This window comes from Gracilinanus agilis, chromosome 3 (genome assembly GCF_016433145.1).
Source record: "Gracilinanus agilis isolate LMUSP501 chromosome 3, AgileGrace, whole genome shotgun sequence".
NCBI lineage: Eukaryota > Metazoa > Chordata > Mammalia > Didelphimorphia > Didelphidae > Gracilinanus > Gracilinanus agilis.
In genome coordinates, this window is record NC_058132.1 from 454342050 (window position 1) to 454364492 (window position 22443).

Genomic DNA, 22443 nt, shown 5'->3' on the forward strand with positions numbered 1-22443 from the left:
GTACCCACTTCCTCCATAAGCAAATACAGCCCACATCCTCCTCTACCATAGTCTCCTTTTCTTCAGAGCCAGGAGGAGTTATATCTGATTGACTGGTTCTCTTGACTTTGCTCTCCTTGAAGCGGCAGCCAAGACTTGTCAATGGAATTAAATAGCCCACACCTGTCTATGCCTCTGTTTTCTTAGAGATGATGCTTCCACAGGAAGGGGGAAAGTGAAGTTTAAAGATGCCACAGGAGGTAAAGCCCCTGGAGCATCCCTGATGTTTTTTAAGAGGACCAGAAACTCCAGTATATAACTGAAAACAATTTACAGACCTGAAGAACTGCGACTCAAAGGGACTAGATAGCATCTACCCAAACCCTCTCATTTTACTGATGAGGACTGAAGAAAGTAAGGTTGCAGTTAGGGTTTGACTACAGGTCTTCTGAGTCCTGTTCCTCTTGCTTCTTCTCATTGCACCTGGTTTTGTTTTTAACGTTGGGTCCCTGAATTTTAAAAAAATCATTAACTGTATTTTGAAAAAATTAGTTTCCTTTGTAATCTATCTATATATTTTACTTTATTTCAATATGAAAACATTATTTTGAGAAGGGGTCTAGGCCTCACCAGATCTGACAAAGGGATCCAGTGACAAAAAGAAAATATAGAACCCCTGCTTTTGAGTTAAAGTAATAACAACAACAAAAAAAAACATTTGGAGGAACTGTCTAGAAGTTTCTTACCTGAGACCAGTGAGTTTTTAAAAATGTTAGTTAAGTGGATTTCACTGTAATTGATTTATTTTTTATTTTATTTTATATATTTGAAAACATTATTGAGAAGGATTTCATCAAACGGCACAAAAATATAGTTAAGAATCCATTTTAGAAGGACCAACATTCCATAACAAATGGCAATGGCATTTTTATCTATTTAATGCTCCAGTCTAAGCACCTTTTTAGGGTTGCAGTTGTAGCAGAAACAAAAGGCTTCCCCTACCTCATCTCCTCAATTCTGGCATTCCCTCTCTACCCTTGATTTCTAGGTCTCTCAAAAACAAACCCTTTTTCTTCTGAGGAGGGATCCTGTTTCAGCAAGAACTTGGTGGTCCCAGCAGCCTAGCCAAGAACTTGGGCATCCCTGGGAGTGGCAGTGCTTAGGACAGCCCTCACGCTCTGGTCATTCCCAAACTCAGACCCCTAAAGATGGTGGGTGGTGTCAATCAATGTGGAATCTAGAAACCTCCAAACTTGTAGCCTCCTGCGATCTGACAACGACCACCACCCCCAGTTTAGTTAGCTTGAAGATGAAGACCTCAAATTTGACATTGTCGCATGAGAGTTTATCCGGGAGGGAAAGCCCAACCACACAAGTTTTGGTTTAACAAAAGACTTTAAAGTAGTTTAGGTAGAGCTCCAAATCCTATCAGGTTTTAAGTATCCTTTTTCTCCAGTAGTTTGTCCCTTTGTGGCAAAGTCCTTTATCAAGGTAGCCCAGCCCTTGGTAAATGTTAAACTGGAAAAAACATAGAACAATTAAATAGTGAGAAAAACCTCTTCTTTAATTAAGGAGAGGGGTTAGGCATAATTCCTCAAGGCCTCCACTCAGAGCTGCCCTACAAAACCACACAGAATCCCGAGACTGGCTGCTCTGGCCATTGCCCCTAGGAACACCAACTGTGCTAGATTGACAGCTCCAAAGAATAAAAGAAATTGGGGGACTTATATACCATTTAGGGGACAGAATGGGGGGGGAGTATAGTTGATTGGCTTTACAATGGCAACAAAGAAAATGAGGAGTCCTAAACAGGATTATCAAGTACTTTAACAAATGGCAATGACATTACAGGATTACAATGGACATAAAAAGACAAGAAAGTCAAGGACTGGGTAAAGGATTTTGCCACAAAGAGACAAATTACTGGGACCAAAAAGGGTACTTAACACCTGATGGGATTTGCTAGCTCCACCTAAACTACTTTAAGGTTTAGTGTTAATCTGCGACTTGTGAAGTTGGGCTTTCCCTCAGGGAGAAACTCTCATGTAAGGAGGTCAAACTTGAGGTCTTCAACTGAACTGGGGGGTTATCAGATGGCAGGAGGCTACAGGTTTGGGGGTTTCTAGATTCTAGTTGACAGTGAAAAGCGAAGGGAAGAGAGGTGTCCTATCAGACAAAGCCTTCATTTCCTAATTACCAAGATCCACGGGCTCCGAGGATCTATAGCAGGAAGAAAGGCCCTAGACCTCCAGGCTTGCCCAGGATCTCAAGATGCAAAGGCTAAGTACTAAATCTGGTTCCAGTGGAAACCGCACCAGAGCCAACAAATGCAAAAGATCCTCCTCCCTTCACCTTAACCCTTTGTGTGCATGGAGAACCTAATTTCTTGGTGAATTCCTTTTAAGGGTGCTTGCTGAAGTCAAGGGTCTCCTTTCTACCAAAATGGAACACTACTAGGGATTTTGCAAAACTGGAGAAACTGCAGTTTTTTAGTGACCGCTACAAAACAAGCAGGCATTTTCTTTGCTAGTACTGTACTACTAAGCTACTACTACGATTCTCACGCCACAAGGAAAATTGCTAGGCGCCGCCGTATTCCTCGGCAACTAGGGGAGTAGCCAAGAAAGGGAGGACTTGACCAGGTAGGCGTCCGCCCCGTGTGCACCTTCCCAGCATCCCATCCCTGGAGTTCTCTCTCCAGGCTCACTCTTTTTCTCTTTCTCCCTCACCCCCACCCCCGCAGCAAAGCCACCTTACAATGCGCACGCGCGCCCCGGCGCCTCCTGTCATTGGTCGTGGCGGAGGCGCCGTTTGCTCTCTGACCCTTCTTGGCCGCCTTCCCCCGCTCCCGCCCCGCCCTCTGGGTCCCGTAGTGCGCCTGCGTCTTTGCGTCCGGAGCGGGCTGGTAGGCGCGGGTTGAAAGTCTCGTTCCAACTTTGGAAAGAGAGAGGGAAGCGGTTGGGGTCTGATCCGCACTGCAGCGGGTGGAGACGCACGGCAAGGCCTGACTCCGGACGGCAGGGGAGCGGGGGAGGGCAGGTGGTGGAGGCGACCTGTGCTTCGGGTGTTGGGAGCAGGGTGACGCGGCGGAGGCTGGCGGGGCCCCGGCCGGCAGGCGTCGCGCGGCTAGAGCAGGGGAGATCGAGACGGCGTCGGAGGGGCCTGGCGGTCTGAGGGGCGCGCTGCCCGACACAAGATGGCGAATAAAGAGAGTAAGCGGGGACCAGGGGTTTGAGGCGGGTGGGGGACGTTTCTCTTGGCTGTGTTCGCGCACGCGCCGGTCGTGAAAGAAAGCTGGAGACTGGGGGCCGCAGTAGGGTAAGCGCGTGAGCCCCAGAAAGGCGCGAATGGGGCTCGGGGCGGTGCAGAGAGGGTGGAGGGGAGCAGCTTAGGGAAACTAGGGCGGGGACGCAGAGCGGAGGTCCCTGATCACTTCCGGGGGGATGGGAAATAGGCGAGACTTGTGCTTTCTCTTCCCTCCTCCCCCCCCCCCCCCCGCGCCCCAGCATCGGTGTCCTTGGTCCTGCGGCAATTCTGGCCCCATCCCTGACACCGGGGTACCCGGGCGGCCTTACTACCTCTAGTCTGGGACGGGGCCGTGGGTCTCTACCTAATTGTGCCATAGTTCGTTTTGTTCCTGCAGGTTGGCAAAGGAGGTACATATCTTTTTTAAGTTAAAATTCTTTTTCATTGGCCGTAAATGCGGTGGCTCTCTCTCCCACTCCTCATTGGGAAAGAAAAAAACCCTTGTAACAAATATGTATAGTCAAAGAGAGAGGGAGGTGCCATGTCTACTAAGTTGGTCCTAGTACAGAGAGGGTTGGAAATGTCACTTACATTTTGGAGAAGTAGCCCACCAAAATCCAGATAGCCATTATCTTGACAGATTATCTTATTTCCTAACGTGTATTTAAAAGAGCATCATCTGCTATGTTCTGGATATATAATTATAAATGGCAGATTCCAGCTCTCCCTAAACTTGAAATCAAAGACTGCAAATATTGTTTAATGGAATGGCCAAACTCTGTATCTGCAAAATACTGGTTTCTTTTTTGCAATAAACCGTAAGACTTCCAGGAAAGCCTTTGTAGTCGTCATACATCTTTAATTGTTCTGCAAAATTGGAAGGGCCAAAATAGAGCAATTATGGTAGATTTTAGAAATCTTAAATCATTTGTCTAATAAAATAATAAACTCTGCAAGTTACTGCTGACTAAAGATGTCATTCAACTAGTATTAAGCATCTGTAGCGTGCTAGGTTCCTGCCCACAAAGAACTCACATTCTAACCATATATCCGAATTCCCAGTGTTTTAAGTTCCTAGACCAACTAAACATATTAATTATTGTTCTCTCATTTTCAGTGTTTGAAGATACAGTGGAGGAACGGGTTATCAATGAAGAGTATAAAATCTGGAAAAAGAATACCCCATTTTTGTACGACTTGGTTATGACACATGCCCTTGAATGGCCTAGTCTTACTGTTCAGTGGCTTCCTGATGTAACTAGGTAACTAAAATTTAAACATTTATGTAAATTTACTTTTACAAAACATTATGATGAAAAGAAGTGGGGCTGGGGTGATTCCAAATTTCTGGACTGTTTGCAAATATTTTGTTGAAAAAATAAGGGCTAAAGCAGTTAATTTTAGGATAAATTAGAATTATTCCATAAACTTAAGGTTTCTTTGCATTGTAAAGGACAAAGTACAATATTCTGTATAGCCAAAATAAGTCAGATTGAGTTATAAGGGGTTTTTAAAGACAAAAGTAATTTATGGAAGAAATAGCTAAAGGTTTAAGGTAAGAGCATAAAGACAATGTGTGAATGAGGATACTTTTTTAGGAAATATTTCCTAGGCAATATCTTAACTACAGGTGGGTGCTTTTTTTGGCATAGGAAGAAAAGCACAAAAATGAGGGTAAAAGTAAGGAAGGGAAGTTGCTATGTAATAACTTTTCATAGTAATTCGGTGCTAAATATTTTAAAATAATTTTTAGTTTAAGTGCATACAAGTTCTTTTCAACTACTCCTAGTAGTTGAAATATTGTAAACTTGTAATGCTGTAAGAATAAAATGACGTTTATTTTGGGTCCACAGTCAAAATGACTAAAATTAGACTAAGGAGAGTAAGAATATGATATATAATCTTAGCATTATTATAATCTTAACATTATTAGATTAATTTTTACTTATAATCTTAAATTTGTTGGCTAATATGTGAATATACTATAAAATTCAGGCTCTTTATACATTGTTGTGCCTTCTCATCCTCACCTCACATATTTGATTTTTGAAACTTGTTTGAAGTGTGCTTGTACTTCTATATATTGTACAAATATATGAACAAAGTTGATTCTAGAGGAAATCAGAAACAAATAACATGGTTCTTTTAACATTTAAAATTATTGGATACATTAGAATAGTTCTTGAAAGTGGATTGTGAAGAGATATTTGATTTCTGGTTCTGGGTTAGTACATTTTACACATGAAAATTCTGAATGTTCTTTATTTTCTTCCAACTAAATGTTAGGAGGTTATAGTGTTCTTTAGCAAATAATTTGCTTTTTCCCTTTTGACTTTATTTCCCTTATTTCTTATTTAGGAGTAGTGCATGGTGAAAGGAACAAGATGGAAGTGCCTTTGATTTCTTCATTATTCAAATTTGAATAGTGAACACTTAAGGGTAGTACTAATGAAAGAATTCAATATGTTTGGATGAAAGACATCTAAATATAGTTAAACCTCACATATCCATTCCCTAAGAAAATAATAGCCAACGTTTATATAGCACTTTGTGCCAGGCACTGTGCTAAGTGTTTTATAGTTGTTTTCTCATTAGATTCACATCACAATCCTTGAAGGAAAGTACTGTTGTTATCCTCATTTTAAACTTGAGGTAACTGAGGCAAAAAGATGTTAAGTGTCCAGGATCACCAGGCTTGTGTGAGATTAGATTTAAATTCAGATCTTCTGGCTCCAGGCCCAGAGTTCTATTCTTAACATCACCTAGTAGATAAATGAGTTGCTATATTAGTATTTTGGAAACTAAAAGAAGATGGATTTGCTAGTTACCCTTCCTTTCCTCTATAAAAAAAATTGGCAAGCCAGCAAACATCTAGTTGATAGCAAAGAGAATATTGAAGTTATTGTTGATCAAATCTCTCCATACCTTTCAGATGATAAAGGAAATGACTGGATGGATAGGTAATATTATATGAGGTACTTCTCCACCCCCACCCCCAATCCTTCCCATATTGCTGCCTAATGCTAGAGGTTAATATCACACTTTTTTCCTAGCCCTAAGGTATTAGAGCTTCTAGTTAATTTATAAATAATGTTGAAAACAATAGCTTTCTAAAAATATCCTACTAGTTGCTAGGCTTGGTTAAATAAAATGTTGAGAAATTACCTGTTTCAGTTTTGCAAGCTTTTTTTAGTTCCGTATTATAAAAAAAACTAGCACTACATATAAAATCTTTTCCTACTCGCTTCTTGCCATTAAATATCTCCATAAGTTTTTGAGGATTATTGTTTTGATAGTTCAAAATAGTTTGCTGTCATTTTAATCCATTTTTACTTTGTCTTCACTTTCATCAGTTCATGCAATTTAGTAGATACTTTATATCAGCAATTTACACAGTTGTCTTATTCCTGCACTGGTTTTGTAATGAGGAAATGCTTTTTTATTTTCATGTTTTTACCAATTACATGTAATAACAAATTTTTATACAAGTTTTCCTGTTGTATGATTGAACTTAATCTCCCTCCCTCCCTCCCTCCCTCCCTCCTTTTCCTTCCCCCAGTTCTGGCAGGCAGTTTGATCTGAGCTATACATGTATTATCATACAAAATATATAGGAAATGGCTTTTAAGATAAAAACTATTACTTTATCTAGCAATATCCTCTTCAAGGAAGGTGTTTCAGAACAACTGCTTCACTCAGGATAGTGCTTTTAGATTAATTTTATAAGCTATAGCTGGTGGAAGTGGGAGCAGAGAAGAACTGTGCAGCAGTAAATGGTGACCACGTTCCTTCCAGTTTGGAGCTTTATAGTATGTTCATTTTTATTTTAAGTATTGTGAATTCCAAGAATATCAAGATGAGCCTGCATTTAAACAGAGAAGTACAGTATATATTCTGAAGATTTTCTGTCCTGTTCTCCATTAAAATAGGAAAGAATCGTTTTTTAAAAACCATTCTCAGAAATCTATGGATAATAAGAGGTACTTCATTTCTTCTTATTGTGGCTATTAATAGTATGGGTTTGCAATATATTTTAACATAGGAATTCCTTTCTATTCTCTAGTAAATATGCTTCATGATCTATCTGGCAATATTTCACTTAACAATTGCATGGATGCAATGGATCTCAAAGAAAAACTAGACTGTTCAGAGGGATAACTTTTTGGAAATCTACTTTTTTCTGTTGGCATCACTTTTTAGCCAATATATTCTGTTAATAATCTGTTTTTTAAAGTGGAACTCCTTTTTACCAATCCAAATTGCAGCTATCTATCATATGCCTGATATGAGAGGTCAGAAGCACATAAACATTAATCAACTTGTGTAGGGTTACATTGCTAATTCATCCTATGAGGTAGGATTCAAACTCAAATCTTATGATTCAAAGCCTAGCATTCTGTCGGCTCTGCTACAGAGCCTTTCTTTTTGTTTCTGTTCATTTTTAAAATTAATTCATCTCTTTTATAGTTTTATATCTTCGGGTTTTAGAGATTTAAATTTCTTAATATAATATGTGGTTAAGAGTATAAATTGGCAGAGGAGGTGCCAACCTGCCTTGGTAGGTGTTTCTCAATGGCATCCTTCTTTCCCACTGAAATCAATTATAGATCCATTCTCTATTCCTTTCCCTATTATGTGGTTAAACACCTTCCTTAATAAGAGAACTACAATTTCATCACTGCAAGTATTGTTTCCTTAAACAAAAACAAAAAGCATCTTTTATCAGAGCTTCAATTCAATATTGAAAAATCACTTGTAAAATCCAGTATTGAACTGCCTCTCCTAATGTTAGAAAATGGCAGAAAAGCCAAGAAGAAATGGTTTAGAGAAAAGTTAAAATTATTCCTTTCACTTGTCAGGCCTCTATAGTATTTGCTGTGATTCAGTGTTTTGAGAAAAAGTTTGGTATTAGCTAGCCAAGAAAGTCCACATGTATGTTAATATTAAACAAACATGCCTAGTAAAAATTTTCTCTTAAAGAACTCAAACAGGGAAACTTTGAAACCCTTAATATTTTTGCCTAGTTCTTAGAAGGAACCCAATATTTTCTTACTTTTTAAAAAATAAATACTGAGCGACTACCTAAATGTCATTCTGTGTTATAGGTTGCCTAGCATTAAGTATAATACACAACTTATTATTATTTTTTACATGTTGTCTAACTCCTTGAAATCATTAACTTTTAAAATTTTTTCTCCCAATCTTATAAATATAAGAAAGGTTGTTATGCTTCCATCTAAAAATTGGACCAAAGATTTTTGTCTTGTGCTTCATTTTTAGTTTATTCTAAAGAGATGATTGTTGTTCCTGATCTGAGGCATGAAGAAATTGGCTTACTATGCATCCTTCCTTTTTTTCCCCAAGATAACTTGACAACTGCAACCTACAGAATATTAAGGCTTGCAAGGAAGGCACAACTCAAGGAAGAGTTGTAGATTGGCTAATTTTCTCAGGAATCAAAAATAGCAACACTTCTCTAGATATTTGGAAGGACATTGCTAATGTATAAAGTTTAAAAATTGCCTCTTTTAAAAAAGATGCCATTTTATACTGGCAATTTATCCAGTTGTTAGAAAATGCTACTAAATGAAACTTGTGCCCAGCAACATCTTTAGGATACTTTAGAAGAGGGGGGCAGCTGGGTCACTCAGTGGATTGAAAGCCAGGCCCAGAGATGGGAGGTTCTGGATTCAAATCTGGCCTCAGACACTTCCTAGCTATGGGACCCTGGGCAAGTCATTTAATCCCCATTGCCTAGCCCTTCCCACTTTTCTGCCTTGGAGTCAATACCCAAGTATTGATTCCAAAATGGAAGGTAAGGGTTTTTTAAAAAGATACTTTAGAAGAAATAGACACATGTCAATGTTACTTACATATTCATATCACTGCAGTATTTTCTCATCACTGAGTCAGCTTCCTTGGATTTCCTGGGTTTCTTGCTAATCTTTAAGCCAAATGGAACATAAAGGCTTCTGCATGATACTACTCTGGGCAGGAAAGAAGTCCTGGATATATGGTCAGGACAATTTCTTGGAAGTTGGGCAAAGATTGAGAATTGGTTTGAAATCTTAAGTTTCTTTAGGACTAGATTGCATTTGTTAGTATAAGCTAGATGTTTATTATAGGATTTGTGTGATTTATTCTTTTGCTTTTTTTTTTTTTTTTTTTTTTAAACAGACCAGAAGGAAAAGATTATGCTCTTCATTGGCTAGTGCTGGGGACTCACACTTCGGATGAGCAGAACCATTTAGTGGTTGCACGAGTACAGATTCCTAATGATGATGCACAGTTTGATGCTTCCCATTATGATAGTGAGAAGGGAGGTAGGTATCCTATCAACTATTATCAGAGGTATCAAAGGGATTATATATTTTCTGAGCACATGCTTTCTTGAGCCTCAGTTTTGATATGAAGTGGAGACAATGAATTTATATATCACTTTGGTGAGTGGTGATAACAACATGACAATGTAACATCATGTTCAGGGAATTGTATCTTAAGTGAATTAAAGTAATATTTATGGGCAAGTTCTTTTTTTTGTTCCCAAGTAAATTGAAATACTACTTAATGTCTTCTGTGTACTACTGTAATCATCTAATCAGTTAACTAAGTAAAAATAACTAATTGTCTAAGAATTTACAGTGCTGTTGCTAAGACCTTTGTGGAGTGAAGCAGAACTGAGTTTGACAAGAAGAAGCAGTACCTGGACACTGGCACCCATACTTAGGAATTCTAGATGGATAGAAGCATAGTTTCATTTGAAGAAGTTGGGGTGAAGGGTAAGGGACAGTTGTGGAGCTTAAAAGGGAAACATTAAATGTGGCAAATTGCATATTGGACTTTAAATTTTTAATTATATATATATTTTTTAATTTTATATATATATATATATATGTATATATATATATATATAGTACCAGCAGAGTAATGCTTTCTAAAGATTTTAAAGTCAGTGATTTATTGTTGTTGTTATTATTATTATTATTGTTATTATTTCTTAGGAAAACAAATAGTTGTATTTGAGTATATAATTCTAGCAGAGTAAAACCTAAAGGCATTTAAGCCAGTATGACATGTTATTCTTTTAATTTTAAACCCTTTACTTCTGTGTATTGACTTATAGGTGGAAGATTGGTAAGGGTAGGCAATGGGGGTCAAGTGACTTGCCCAGGGTCACACAGCTGGGAAGTGTCTGAGGCCGGATTTGAACCTAGGACCTCCTGTCTCTAGGCCTGGCTCTCAATCCACTGAGCCACCCAGCTGCCCCCTGACATGTTATTCTTTAGGAAGGTCAAATATCACGAAATACCCAAATTTCTTGTGTCAGACTTGTCCCTGGATTCCTCCAGAAAAATCTTTTCAAATGGTATGATATTGGGATACGATCATAACTTTAGAATTGGAAAAATGTTAGAGATTGAGTCCAACTCCTCAATTTTCAGATGGTGAAACTGAGGCCTAAAGAGATTTAGTGGCTTGCCTAGCATCATATAACTAGTAAGTGTCAGAGGCAGGATTGAACCCAGAACTTCCTGACTACTAGTTCAGCACTTCAGTGTGTGTCACAAGAGAAACCACATGATTGTGTGTAAGCATTTGTTTTGAAACACAAAGTCACTAGTCTCTTTACAAAATGAAAATTTTACCCTAATTTCCTCTATTTCTCTAAAGTGAATTGGACTAGAACAGAAATTATTTGTGATTTCCCCTTAGTTGGTCTGTAACTCATAGCCACTCTCCTGATCAATCTGAGATTGAGATCATTTTCAGAATCTGGTTTTTGTTAGTGTGGCTATGTTCTTCACCACTGCAGATTATAGGTCTTTGAGATTTTCCATGGTTGAAAATGTATCCCCCTGTGGCAACCATATTGACGAACCTAACTTAGCTAGGGTACTTAGGAAGTTGACATAAAGTTAATCATTAGATCCAGTACTTGAATTGAATACAGTTTGGTAAGATCTGTGAGGCATACAATGCTGGCAAAACCTTTGGAAGTTCAGTTTCACCTGCAGGTCATGGTGAGCTGGGGTAATAGCCCTTTAATGGTGGAGGAAATTAGATTTCAAGAGAATATTCCATTAATATATGTAGTTAGGAAGTTGATCTCTAATTGAGCATATGTTATCTCATTGAAAAGATTTACCATACTGATATTGGTCCAAATTTAGCTCATAGTTTTCTTTCTAGATCTAGTTTGTAGATAATCTCTGTATAATCACACTTTTGGTTTTATCTTTTTTGATAGACAGAACTGTGGTGATAAAAATGAATGTCATTTTTTTGAGTTGAAAGAAATCTCTTAATTTGCTTTGATTTTTTTTTTTTACTATGGCAATTTTGTGTGTTTTTTTTCAGTGTACTTTTTTTGCTTACTACCTTCATAGAGATTTTGTTTTAGAGTGTACTTTATAAGGACTTAATACTGTATGTTCCTTTTCTTGATTCCTTAGTTACTTACTAAAATAATACCTCATTTACCCAGGGATCACTTACCCAGCAAACTGAACTATTTGGAACACAGAATTTGGAAAAAAGGAAAGAACTCTTAACCAACACAAGAGTCCATACACAGCAGTTCTTATTCTTTACTCAAATAATCCATTAGGTCCTTATTCGTAGTTTTTGTTTTTTAATTTTTTTAAAGGTACAGTTCTAATTAGCATAATTTGTCCATTAGTTTCTGGAAGCATCAGATTATATAGCTGAGGAATTTATAGAGGCAGGTCCATTAACAGCAGCAAAAACTGACAACTACAAAGGACATGGCAAAATCCCAAGCAAACATAAATATGGAACTATTTAGTATAATTGTTCAATACGAAACCAGTAGCTACAAACCACAATACCTTTGGAGATTATCGAAGTGTAAAATTATGTAGTCTGATTGAGGTGAGAAATGGGTAAATTATGTTCTTTACACTTTGAATGAATAAAAAACATTAGTAGACCTAGTTAAAGATGATTGTAGTAAAAGGTTCTTTGTGTCCTATTTCTGTGTACCAGTAATTTGTAAGAATTATATAGCAAATGTCTATACTGTTTATATCATAGACATTTGCTGTAACTGAAGTCCCTGACTTTACATGCTTGTACTGCAGGGAGGAAGGGAGGGAGAGATGACAGGATGTAGCTAAATTTTTTGTTGTGCTTCTGCCATCAAACCAAAATTATCCTTCAGACATTGAAGACCAGCAAAAACTGTAGAATCTCAAAATGTGCACACACTGACACCCAGAGGAAGAATCTGTAGGCAAGTGATTAAAGGTGTGCACATAACAATCACTCTTTTCCTCATTGTGTTTTGGACTCTTTCACTTCAATAAGTATCAGAGCAAATGGATTAGGCATACATCACTGTGCCAGACTGCTCTGGGGAATGCAAGTCATTTATTAGTTTGAAAATAGGCTTTGACACTAAAATGTGATCTATTTGAAAGGAAAAATACTTAAATAATAGCACAAAATTACTATAGTAAGAATATGCTTGCTACAAGGTTTTTTCATCTTTAATTCAATCATATTTTCATTGACTTCCAATAAGTGATTTTATAAGCTACTCTATATATGTCATGTTTGGGAGAAAGAATATGTTATATATTCTAACTAATATGAAATAAGAATAACTACTGACCTCAAGGAACTGACACATGAAATACATGATGAATATTGCAAGACAACATATTGCTAAGTGCCAGAATTTATGAAAGTTATTACTTTATGATTTCAGAGACAAGAAAGGTTAGTGAACCTTGAATTAGAAAGCATGGTCTTCATGGAACAGTTTGACTTGAGAGTTTTAAGTGCTATTAGAAACAGGAAAGTTAGGAAAGGGAGTGGGGGGCGGGGAGTCCAGAAAAACTAAAAACTGGCTTTAATTTTAATCTTTTAATGAGAGTAAAGTTTTTCTATCTAGCATGCAGGGAGGTAAAATTTGAAGATTTGAGCAAAAAGATAAAGTACTACTGTAGTAGAACAATAAAATAATAGAATAATGGAATTTGGTGTGAAAGGTGATCGGAGAGATGTTATTTACATAAAAGATTGTACAGGTAGTAAATATAATAGTTAGAAGGAAGAGGGAAGACTGATTCTTCTGCCTACTTATGGACATAAGATTCCAACTACCAATGAGTTGAAGAGTCAAGGGCAGTAGTGAGAATAATTAACATGGATTTGGTAGGGAAGTCCATTGTGGCCAGAATATGATGAAGGATCAGGGTGAATAAAGAGGCACTGAGTCATCAATGAGGGCAGAGAGAAGTTTCATTGGTTATTAATGAATCCAAGAGAGATAAAAGAAATATGGAATAAGGGTTGATTGAGATCCCAGGAGGAAACCAGTAGTACTACCATGTCATACTGAGACCCCTAGTATGAGACCTTGCTTTAGAATGAGAGCTAATTTTAGGAAGAAATAGGGTCAAACTGGAGATGAAATGAAAGTGGTTGGGATAAGTAGATACTTCTAATTTACCTTTCTTAAAGGATGTCCCAAAAGCCGTACTACAATTTACAGCTTTAATAATGTAAATCTACATTAAGACTTTGGGAACATCCAACTTAGGACTTTAAATAGCACTTTTGTCAAAAACAGCCTTGTGAGGTCCAGACAAAAGTAGTAGCATTTCCATTTTCAACAAAGAAAACTAAGACTTTGAAGAGTAAGTACTTGTTCCAAGACCTGCACCTACCCAGTGTTAAAGCTAGGAATTGAACCCAGGTCTAAAAATCACGCCAGTTGAGCCAAATCTAATTAGATAAAATTTTGAGAAATGTAGACAAAATACAAGGTTGGTGTTGTTTTTTTTTTTGTTTGTTTTTTTGTTTTGTTTTGTTTTTTGTTTGTTTTTAATAACTTTGCAAGTAGAAGATGGGGGAGGCATGACTAGGCAGTAGTTGATAGTAAAAGCATTTGTTGGAGGTTGTAATAGAGAAGCCCCAAAAGCCAGTTGTGGGTAGAATTAAGAGAGACTTAGTAGTGATCAGAAGGAGAGTGGTAACAATCTCAATTTACTCTGCCCTGCTGAGCACTGTATATTAGGAAGGGCATTGATTAGCTAGAGCATTCTGAGAAAAAGTGGCCATAGTGGTTAAAGGCCATGGACCAGGAATAAGACTTGTCTTTTAGAGGGTAAAAATAGGAGCAATGCAGTGGCAAATTTAAGCTTCCTGACCATGGATACTGTCCAGAAAGTGCATTGGGATGCCATGGTCTCTTTAGACTTTTTCACTAGAAGTCTTCAAACAAAGGCTAGATGGCAACTTGGGTCTATTGTGGAGAAGCTTCTTGCACAAATAGAAGTTGGTCTAGATTACTGCTAAGATATCTTTGTTCTCACACATATGCACTCAGACAACAGAAACAAATCTCTTGTTTAGGCTTGGAACTTAGCCAGCAACTTGACCATCTGTAATCCCAGGGAACAGATCTAAATTTTGACTGAATCTAAGAATGTATCTAGACCAGTAATGGGCAAACTACAGCCTGCAGGTCAGATGCCGCTCCCTGAAATGTTTTATCCAGCCACACGACATTATTCCTAATCTGACGAATACAATGAGACTTCGAAAGAGTTGCTTTGAAACAGACTGACAGATGAGCATTTCCTTTCCTTTGGCCCCCACTTTAAAAAGTTTGCCCATCACTGATCTAGACCATACTCAAAGGACCACAAAACTATGCATACCCTTTCACCCAGCAATACTACTACTGGATCTGTATCCCAAGGAGAACAAAGTGAGGGGGAAAGGACCCATGTATAAAAATATTTACAGCAATTCTTTTTGTAGTGGCCTAGTAGTTTGAGAACAAGGCCTAGAAACAGGAGATGCTCGGCTTAAATCTGGGCTGAAATACTATCTAGCTGTATGGCTCTGGATAAGTAACAACCTCCACTGCCTATCCCTTACTGCTCTTTTGCCTTGGAACCAGTACACAGTATTGACTCTAAGATGGAAGGTAAGAGTTTTTTTTTTTAAAGAAAGAAAGAAAAAAGATTTGGAAGCTTTGGGGGAATATCCTCCAATTGGGGAATGGCTGAAAAGTTGTGGTATGTTTGCAATGAAATACTTTTGTGCCATAAGAAATGACAAAAAGGATGAGTTCAGAAAAACCTGAAAAGTCTTATATGAACTGATGCAAAGTTAAGTGAACAGAACCATGAATATAGTAACAAAAATAAATGGTGATAAACTGAAGGACTAAACTAGTTATCAGCAAGGCAAGGTTCCAAGATAGTCCCAAGGGACTTCTGAAGAAAAATGGTAACCATGGCCAAAGAAGGAATTATTGGAGTCTGAATGCAGATCAAAATGTTCCATTTTTCACTTTATTTCCCTCATGAATTTTTTCTTTTATGTGCAATATGTCTTTCTTGACATAAGGAATATGGAAATATGTATTGCATGACAGCACTGGTAAAACCTATATAAGACTATTTACTGCTTCAGGAAGGGAGAAAATCTGAATCAAAAAAATATCAGATGACAATTGTTAATCTTTTCTATATGTACTTGAAAATTTGCATCTACATGTATTCTAGAAAGAATGGATCCAGGCAGAATACTTGGAAGTACAGTGGATGGTTATGTCCCACAGTATGGTGAATCTTTGAAATGTCCTACAGACTTGAAGCTTATTTGTTAAAAGTGTTTACTTCCTGGCTCTGTCTTACTCTTGCCTGACTCCTACCCTTATATTAAGGGATTTCATCATTCATTCTGATGTTCCTTCAAACTTCGTAAATTCTGTGACCTTTGCTTCCCAACCAACACCCTACCATGCTGTCTGTATTTTGGTGATCTCCCACACTTCTTTCATCAGAACTTTGGACACTTTTCAAATACATAAGATCCCAAGGTTAGCCAAATATGCATGACCTATACCTGATGAGTCTCTTAGATGACTACATTCTTTTTTTCCCCAAGATGTTTACTAGTCATTCTTGAATTTTGCCAGGAATCAGTCATATTTATTAGCCTTTAGTTTGTAGACTCCATTCTTTGTCTTCTCTAGTCCTTTAGTACTTATCTAATATTCTACATGACCCTTCAAAAATTACTGCCACCATATTTGCTAGTTCTTTCATTACCTTGGGACCATGTTGGCAAACCTATGGAGCATGCTAGAGGGGGCTGCTCCCTTCCCCTCCACATGCACCTGAGGACATTTCTCCTGCCTCTCTCCTGCCCCCCTGCCCTGCAGCTCAATGGGAGTGCTTCCTCCCTCCCCTCCGGGGAGAAGTGGGAGTGACGCTTACATGTGGTATGGTGTGAGGGTTGCAATTTGGGTACTTGGTCTCTCAAAGGTTCACCATCACTGCCCTAGTTACCTGGATTTGATTCATTAAACTCGTCAAGGGCAGCTTGGCAGCTAATTCTATCTTGCCATGCCTACTTAGCTTGAATAGCAAGTTTTTTTGTTCTGTCCTTTCCAGTTTTTTGCAGAGGAAACAAAATAAGAAACTTCCTTCTCTTTAATTGGACATTAATGCCATTCATCTCAAACAAGTTCTGTCCCTTTTGTTAGTCCTTAGCTTTCTTCACCAAATGAACTAATTTTTCATTTGTAGCACTCCTAATATTATTCTTAGAGGATGATTCCACATTTATAAAGTCTTTCTCTGTTAACTCTGCCCTTAGTTACACCTCACATAAATGCCCTTTAAAAATATGTTGGTTAAATTCATTGTGAGTTCACATCTGTCTCTTAGACAAATTTCCCTTTTTTTCTTCCTCAGTTAATTATGTGTTCAGAATTTTATTCTTGAGAACTTCTCAACTCTCTATGCTGCCTTCTCTGTAAAATGTACATGGGATCTTACCAGGCATTTCTCAGAACCTGTGAAAATCTTTTTTTCCCCTTTAACAAAATTTTGAGGGTATTTTAAACTGTCTAGCTTTCCTTTACTTCCTTCTAAAAAAAAAAAAAAAAAGATGGAATGATGACTTCTCCCCAAGCTTCCTATTTAGTCTATCACAGCACCCAGTTCCTTCTGTGTGTATGTGGATGTTATATGGGTAAGTGACTTGCTTTATTGTAATATTCATCTTAGAATATGAGATGCTGCTGGCTCTGTTTGTATACCCTCCCTCTTGTAGTTCTGAATGTCCAGTGGTTCTTCTTCCCTTTCTTCAAGTGAGAATTCCTCTTTGTCTTTCTACATTTTTTTCTCCTTTGAAACATGTCTATTCTTTAAGTAAAGAATGGTCTGCTTTGATCTGCATTCAGACTTCATCACTTCTTCCTCTGGCAATAGATACCATTTTTCATCATAAGTCGTTTGGGATTGTCTTGGATCATTGTATTGCTGAGAATAACTAAGTTAGTTGTTCATTGTATGATATTCTCTTGGTTCTGCTCACTTCACTCTGCATCAGTTCATGTAGATCTTTCCAGATTTTTCTGAAATCCTCTTGCTCATCATTTCTTATAGCACAATAGTATTCCATTACAATTATACCACAATTTGTTCAACCATTCCCTAATGAATGGGCATCTCTATTTAATTAGAAAATTCTTTGCCACCATAAAAAGAGCTGCTATATAAGAATTTTTGTACAAATAGGTCTTTTTTTCCCCTTTCTTTTTTTTATTTCATAAGATATAAGCCTATCAGTGGTATTTCTGGTTCAAAGGGCATGTGCAATTTTATAATCTTTTGGGCATGGTTCCAAATAGCTTTCCAAAATGGTTGAATCATTTGACAACTACCAGCAATGCAATACTGCCCCAATTTTCCCACATTCACTCCAACATTTGTTATTTTCATTTTCTATCATATTAGCCAATCTGTTAGGTATGAGGAGGTAACTCAGTTATTTTGATTACATTCTCTAGTCAGTAATGATTTGGGCATTTTTTTCATGTCTATAGGTAGCTTTTCATTTCTCTATCTGAAAACTGCCTGTTCATATCCTTAGCCATTTCCTTCTTGGTGAGAATAAAGTCCTGAAGTCATACTGAACCAAATCCTTGTGTTCTTAGTTAAATATAAATTTGAATTCCATTCATGTATGTAAAATATCCCATTAGCAATATATTTAATACAAATCCATTCAAATAATTTCAGGTTCCGAAAGAATATAAATGTGCCAGTTATGTGCCCTGGTTTTGTCCTGTTTGTATGGTCCTGTTGAATTGCTTAGGTTAAAGTCTATTGGTTGAACTTAAATTGCCTTTAGTTGTTAATTCTAAGTATTTTTTCCCTATTAAATTAGAATTTGGGGGCTTTGGATCTGTAACTGGAAAAATTGAAACAGAAATAAAAATAAATCACGAAGGAGAAGTAAATCGTGCACGTTACATGCCACAGAATCCTTGTATTATTGCTACAAAAACACCATCTTCTGATGTGCTGGTTTTTGATTATACAAAACACCCCTCTAAGCCAGGTAAGTAATAATTATTGGGTGTGTACTCACCCAGTTGTGGGGGGTTTTTGGTGGATGATGAAGGATGGTGAAAGGACTTGAAATCTTGACATAAAAGGAATAGATGAAAGAACTGGGAACTCTTAGCTTCAAGGAGATTGTGCAGAAGAAGGAGACTTTTTTAAAAAATCACAGAATTTTAGGGCTAGAGGGGACCACCAAGGTTATTTTGTTCAACTCATCCCTCTATAGAATGAGAAGCTTGAGACCGAGGAAGTTGATATGAGTTTCGTTTAGTCACACAGTAATTTAGTAGCAGAACCCAAATTAGATCTTCAAATATTTAAAGTCTTTTTTTAAAGAGGGAGGACCTAGGACAAAAGAAAGTTAAAATAAGAAAGATTTCTCTTGATGCAAACAAGGATTTTCTAGCAACAGATTGTTCATAGATGAAATAGACTGCTTTATGAAGTAATGATCTTATAGGATGACAAAATAAAGATTTTGTGGCTGGTATATCTTGAATTGGGTAGAAAGTCAGACTAAGTGACCTCTAAAATCTCTGCTAAGTTTTAAAAGATTGCACATGGGAGGTCTACAAAACTTGTATATTGAAACTTTCCAAAGAGCCTTAATCTTAATTTTTATTATTAGATTATTTACATTAAATATTGGTAGGATAAGGTTTAAATGGGAGAAAGGGAGAGAGGGAAAACAACCCTACCAAAATAGTAGATGACATCCTAATATAGACTGTAATTTTTCCTTAAATCTCATTCAAGAATGGTTTGTAATTATATTTCATTGTGTATCTGTTTTTGATTTTTTCCTTTGCAAAGAGATTTTATTTTAGGAGGTCAGACCTATATTCCAATCAACTCAGAATGTGTCTTCATTCAGTTTTTTCGTTAAGTATTAAAATAAGCATACACATTGGATCTGGTCCTAATTGGAGCCAGATGCAACTAGTTCTAATAAGCAAGCTTATTGCAGGTCATTATTCTCATATAATTATGTAAAAAGTACAATTTAACTTTTGTTTTTGTTTTTGAAGACCCAAGTGGCGAATGTAATCCTGATCTTAGGTTAAGAGGTCATCAAAAGGAAGGTTATGGTCTTTCCTGGAACTCGAATTTGAGTGGACATCTCCTAAGTGCATCTGATGACCATGTGAGAAACTTCTTCTTTATGATGATAATGTTCAAAGAGTTGCTTTAAGTGTTATAATTAATTCTATACTGTAGTTACTGTAGGAAATATGTAAATAAATTACTTTTTAAGATGTTCTCTTAAAAATTTTTATTGATAACCTTTTTAAAAAACCACTCCATGCTGAAATTTATCACTTTCAAGCCCTTGCCTACTGTACCATTCCTTGTAACAAAGAAGAAAAAGGCAGATCAGCAAAACCTACTAAACCCATCAACTGAATCTGAAAGTATGGATAGTGTTGAGGGGGTGTCCTGATGGTGTTTTAAGAGAAATGACTAGTAAGGTTCTTATGTTTACTATATCCTATGGAATTGTAGACTTGAGGACCCCAGTAAATTCTGAGAAAATCTTGAGTTGATTCATGATGGAAAAGACTTCAGTTTTTAAGTAAACATGGATTATTTATGAAGTGGTCCTAACTTTTTTTTTTTTGTGTGAGCATATTGTATATAACTTGAAATGGGAGACAACTGCTGAGCACCAATTTTGAAATCCAGAAGACCTCAGTTCAAATTCTACCTCAAATGTGTTCTAGCTGTGTGACTCTGGGCCAGGTCACTTAACCTCTCAGACTCAATTTCCTCATCTGTAAAATGGGAATGATGATAATAATAGCCCCTTCCTCAAAAGAGTTATTGTGAGGATCAAATGAGAAAATAGGGTAAAGAACTTTGCAAACCTTAAAAGCCGTATAAATGTTAGTTGTCACTATTTGTAGTAGTATTGAATAACTTCTAATTTATCTCTTAGCATGGTTTGCATTGATTCAGTAGTTGTAAAATAGTCCAAAAAAACTTCATACCCTTTTGTCTACTTCACTAGCTAGTGGATTAAAATGATGCTATAGTGGATTAAAATGATGTAACACTTTTCTTATGAATGAATCCTCTAGTCTAGGAATTCTTAACCTTTTTTTGTATCACAAACTCTTCTGAGAGTCTGGCGAACTCTACAAGACCCCTTCCCAAAATCATGTTTTTAAATGCATAAAATAAAATTTAGGATTACAAAGGAAACCATTTATACTGAAATAAAGCTGGAGTTTTTTCTCCCATTCAGGGTTGTAGACCTCCCAAAATCTCCATGGATCTCAGGCTAAAAATCCCTGCTCTAGTTATTTAGTTAAGAATAATAATAGGGGGCAGCTGGGTAGCTCGGTGGATTGAGAGCCAGGCCTAGAGACAGGAGGTCCTAGGTTCAAATTTGACCTCAGACACCTCCCAGCTGTGTGTCTTGACCCTGGACAAGTCACTTGACCCCCATTGCCTACCCTTACCACTCTTCTGCCTTGGAGCCAATACACAGTATTGACTCCAAAACGGAAGTATGGGTTTAAAAAAAAAAGAATAGTAATAGCTATCCTTTTTATAGTGCTTTCATGTTTACAGAGCACTTGGTGTGTGTTGACTTTTTTGATCCTCACAAGCATCATCTGCCCCAAATGTTTACAAATGAAAACAGTACTACCCATATTCAAGTTTTGGTTATCAAAGAGAACCTTTGGTCCACAGAGGGAACCTCATCATTTTGGCAAGGCTCTTAATAATATATATGCCTCATTTGAAAATAGCCATCTTGTATCTTGGGTCAATGAGCCTCTGGTCTCACTCTTCTGGCTGCAGGAGTAATCTGATTACATTAAATCCTCTGGTTTCCCATTACCAGCTGAAAAAATGCCTAGATGCTAAAAGGCTTCAGTGATTTGGCTCCAGCCCACCTTTCTGTTATTCCCCTTGTCATATCTGGTATTTCAGATACTTGCTAGCCTTAAACCTAGCAGCTTCTAGCTTCTGTACTTTTGCCTCATGTTCTTATTCTCATTCTAACTATTTCTGATACTAGCCTAAATGCTGCTTCATCCAATGAAGCCTTTAACTCTCTTCTCTTTTCCTTATTCTTCTCTGCCCCTCTAGGCTCCTCATCACTATAGGGAAGAAAAAACAACACCATGATCTCTTCCCTTGAGCAAATATTACTTCATTCAGGTCTATAGTAAAATGCAATGTCACTGACAGGTTATAACCACATTTTTGTAACATTTCCAAAAAACTTGTAACTTTGTTCCAGATTATATCCACCTCCTATGGTTGGTAGAAAGACTTGAGTTTAACAAAACTGGAGAAATCTTGAGTGGCAGTGTGTAAATAGAATTAGCTCTAGCCCATTCATAGTCAAACTCTGCTCACCCTAGGCATAAAGATGACAGCATCCTCACCTCTTAGTGGGGAGGGGAGATGAGTTACCCACATGTGACAATAAGTAACAAATCAAGAACAAGGGACTGCCCTTTGGGCAGTCCAAATCAGTGTAGAGGCTGCCATTTGTCCATTTGAATTAGAGGTGGACCCACAGGAAGTGCTGAAAGACACTATCTAAATATGTTGGTTACTTCCTGTTGGGGGATTCCTGCTTTGAACTTGGTGCTGCAGGTAGTCAGGTGAGTCCACAGACCACTTGCACTCTGTATTGTCACATGGGTAAGTTAGGCTGACTTCCTTGGCCTACCTAGGCCGCTTCCAAACTCTGCCTTAAGTAGGCACTATCCTATCTGGTTGCTAGGCCTTGTGGCTTGTAGCCTAATTTACTTAGCCTTCTAACCTCTCTTCTGCAGGCCTGGAATAGCCCCTCCCT

The 22443-nt window shown here is 37.5% G+C and overlaps 1 protein-coding gene across 1 annotated transcript in view; it reads left to right on the forward strand.

Moving 5' to 3' along the window:
- The first annotated feature begins 2887 nt into the window (after positions 1–2887).
- Positions 2888–22443, forward strand: part of RBBP7 (RB binding protein 7, chromatin remodeling factor) — a 31292-nt gene continuing 11736 nt past the window's right edge. The window contains exons 1-5 of the mRNA XM_044670341.1: positions 2888–3191; positions 4343–4487; positions 9403–9548; positions 18448–18621; positions 19655–19770. Of these exons, the coding sequence (XP_044526276.1) occupies positions 3176–3191; positions 4343–4487; positions 9403–9548; positions 18448–18621; positions 19655–19770 (597 nt within the window). The 5' untranslated portion in view covers positions 2888–3175. The remainder of the gene's footprint in view (positions 3192–4342; positions 4488–9402; positions 9549–18447; positions 18622–19654; positions 19771–22443) is intronic.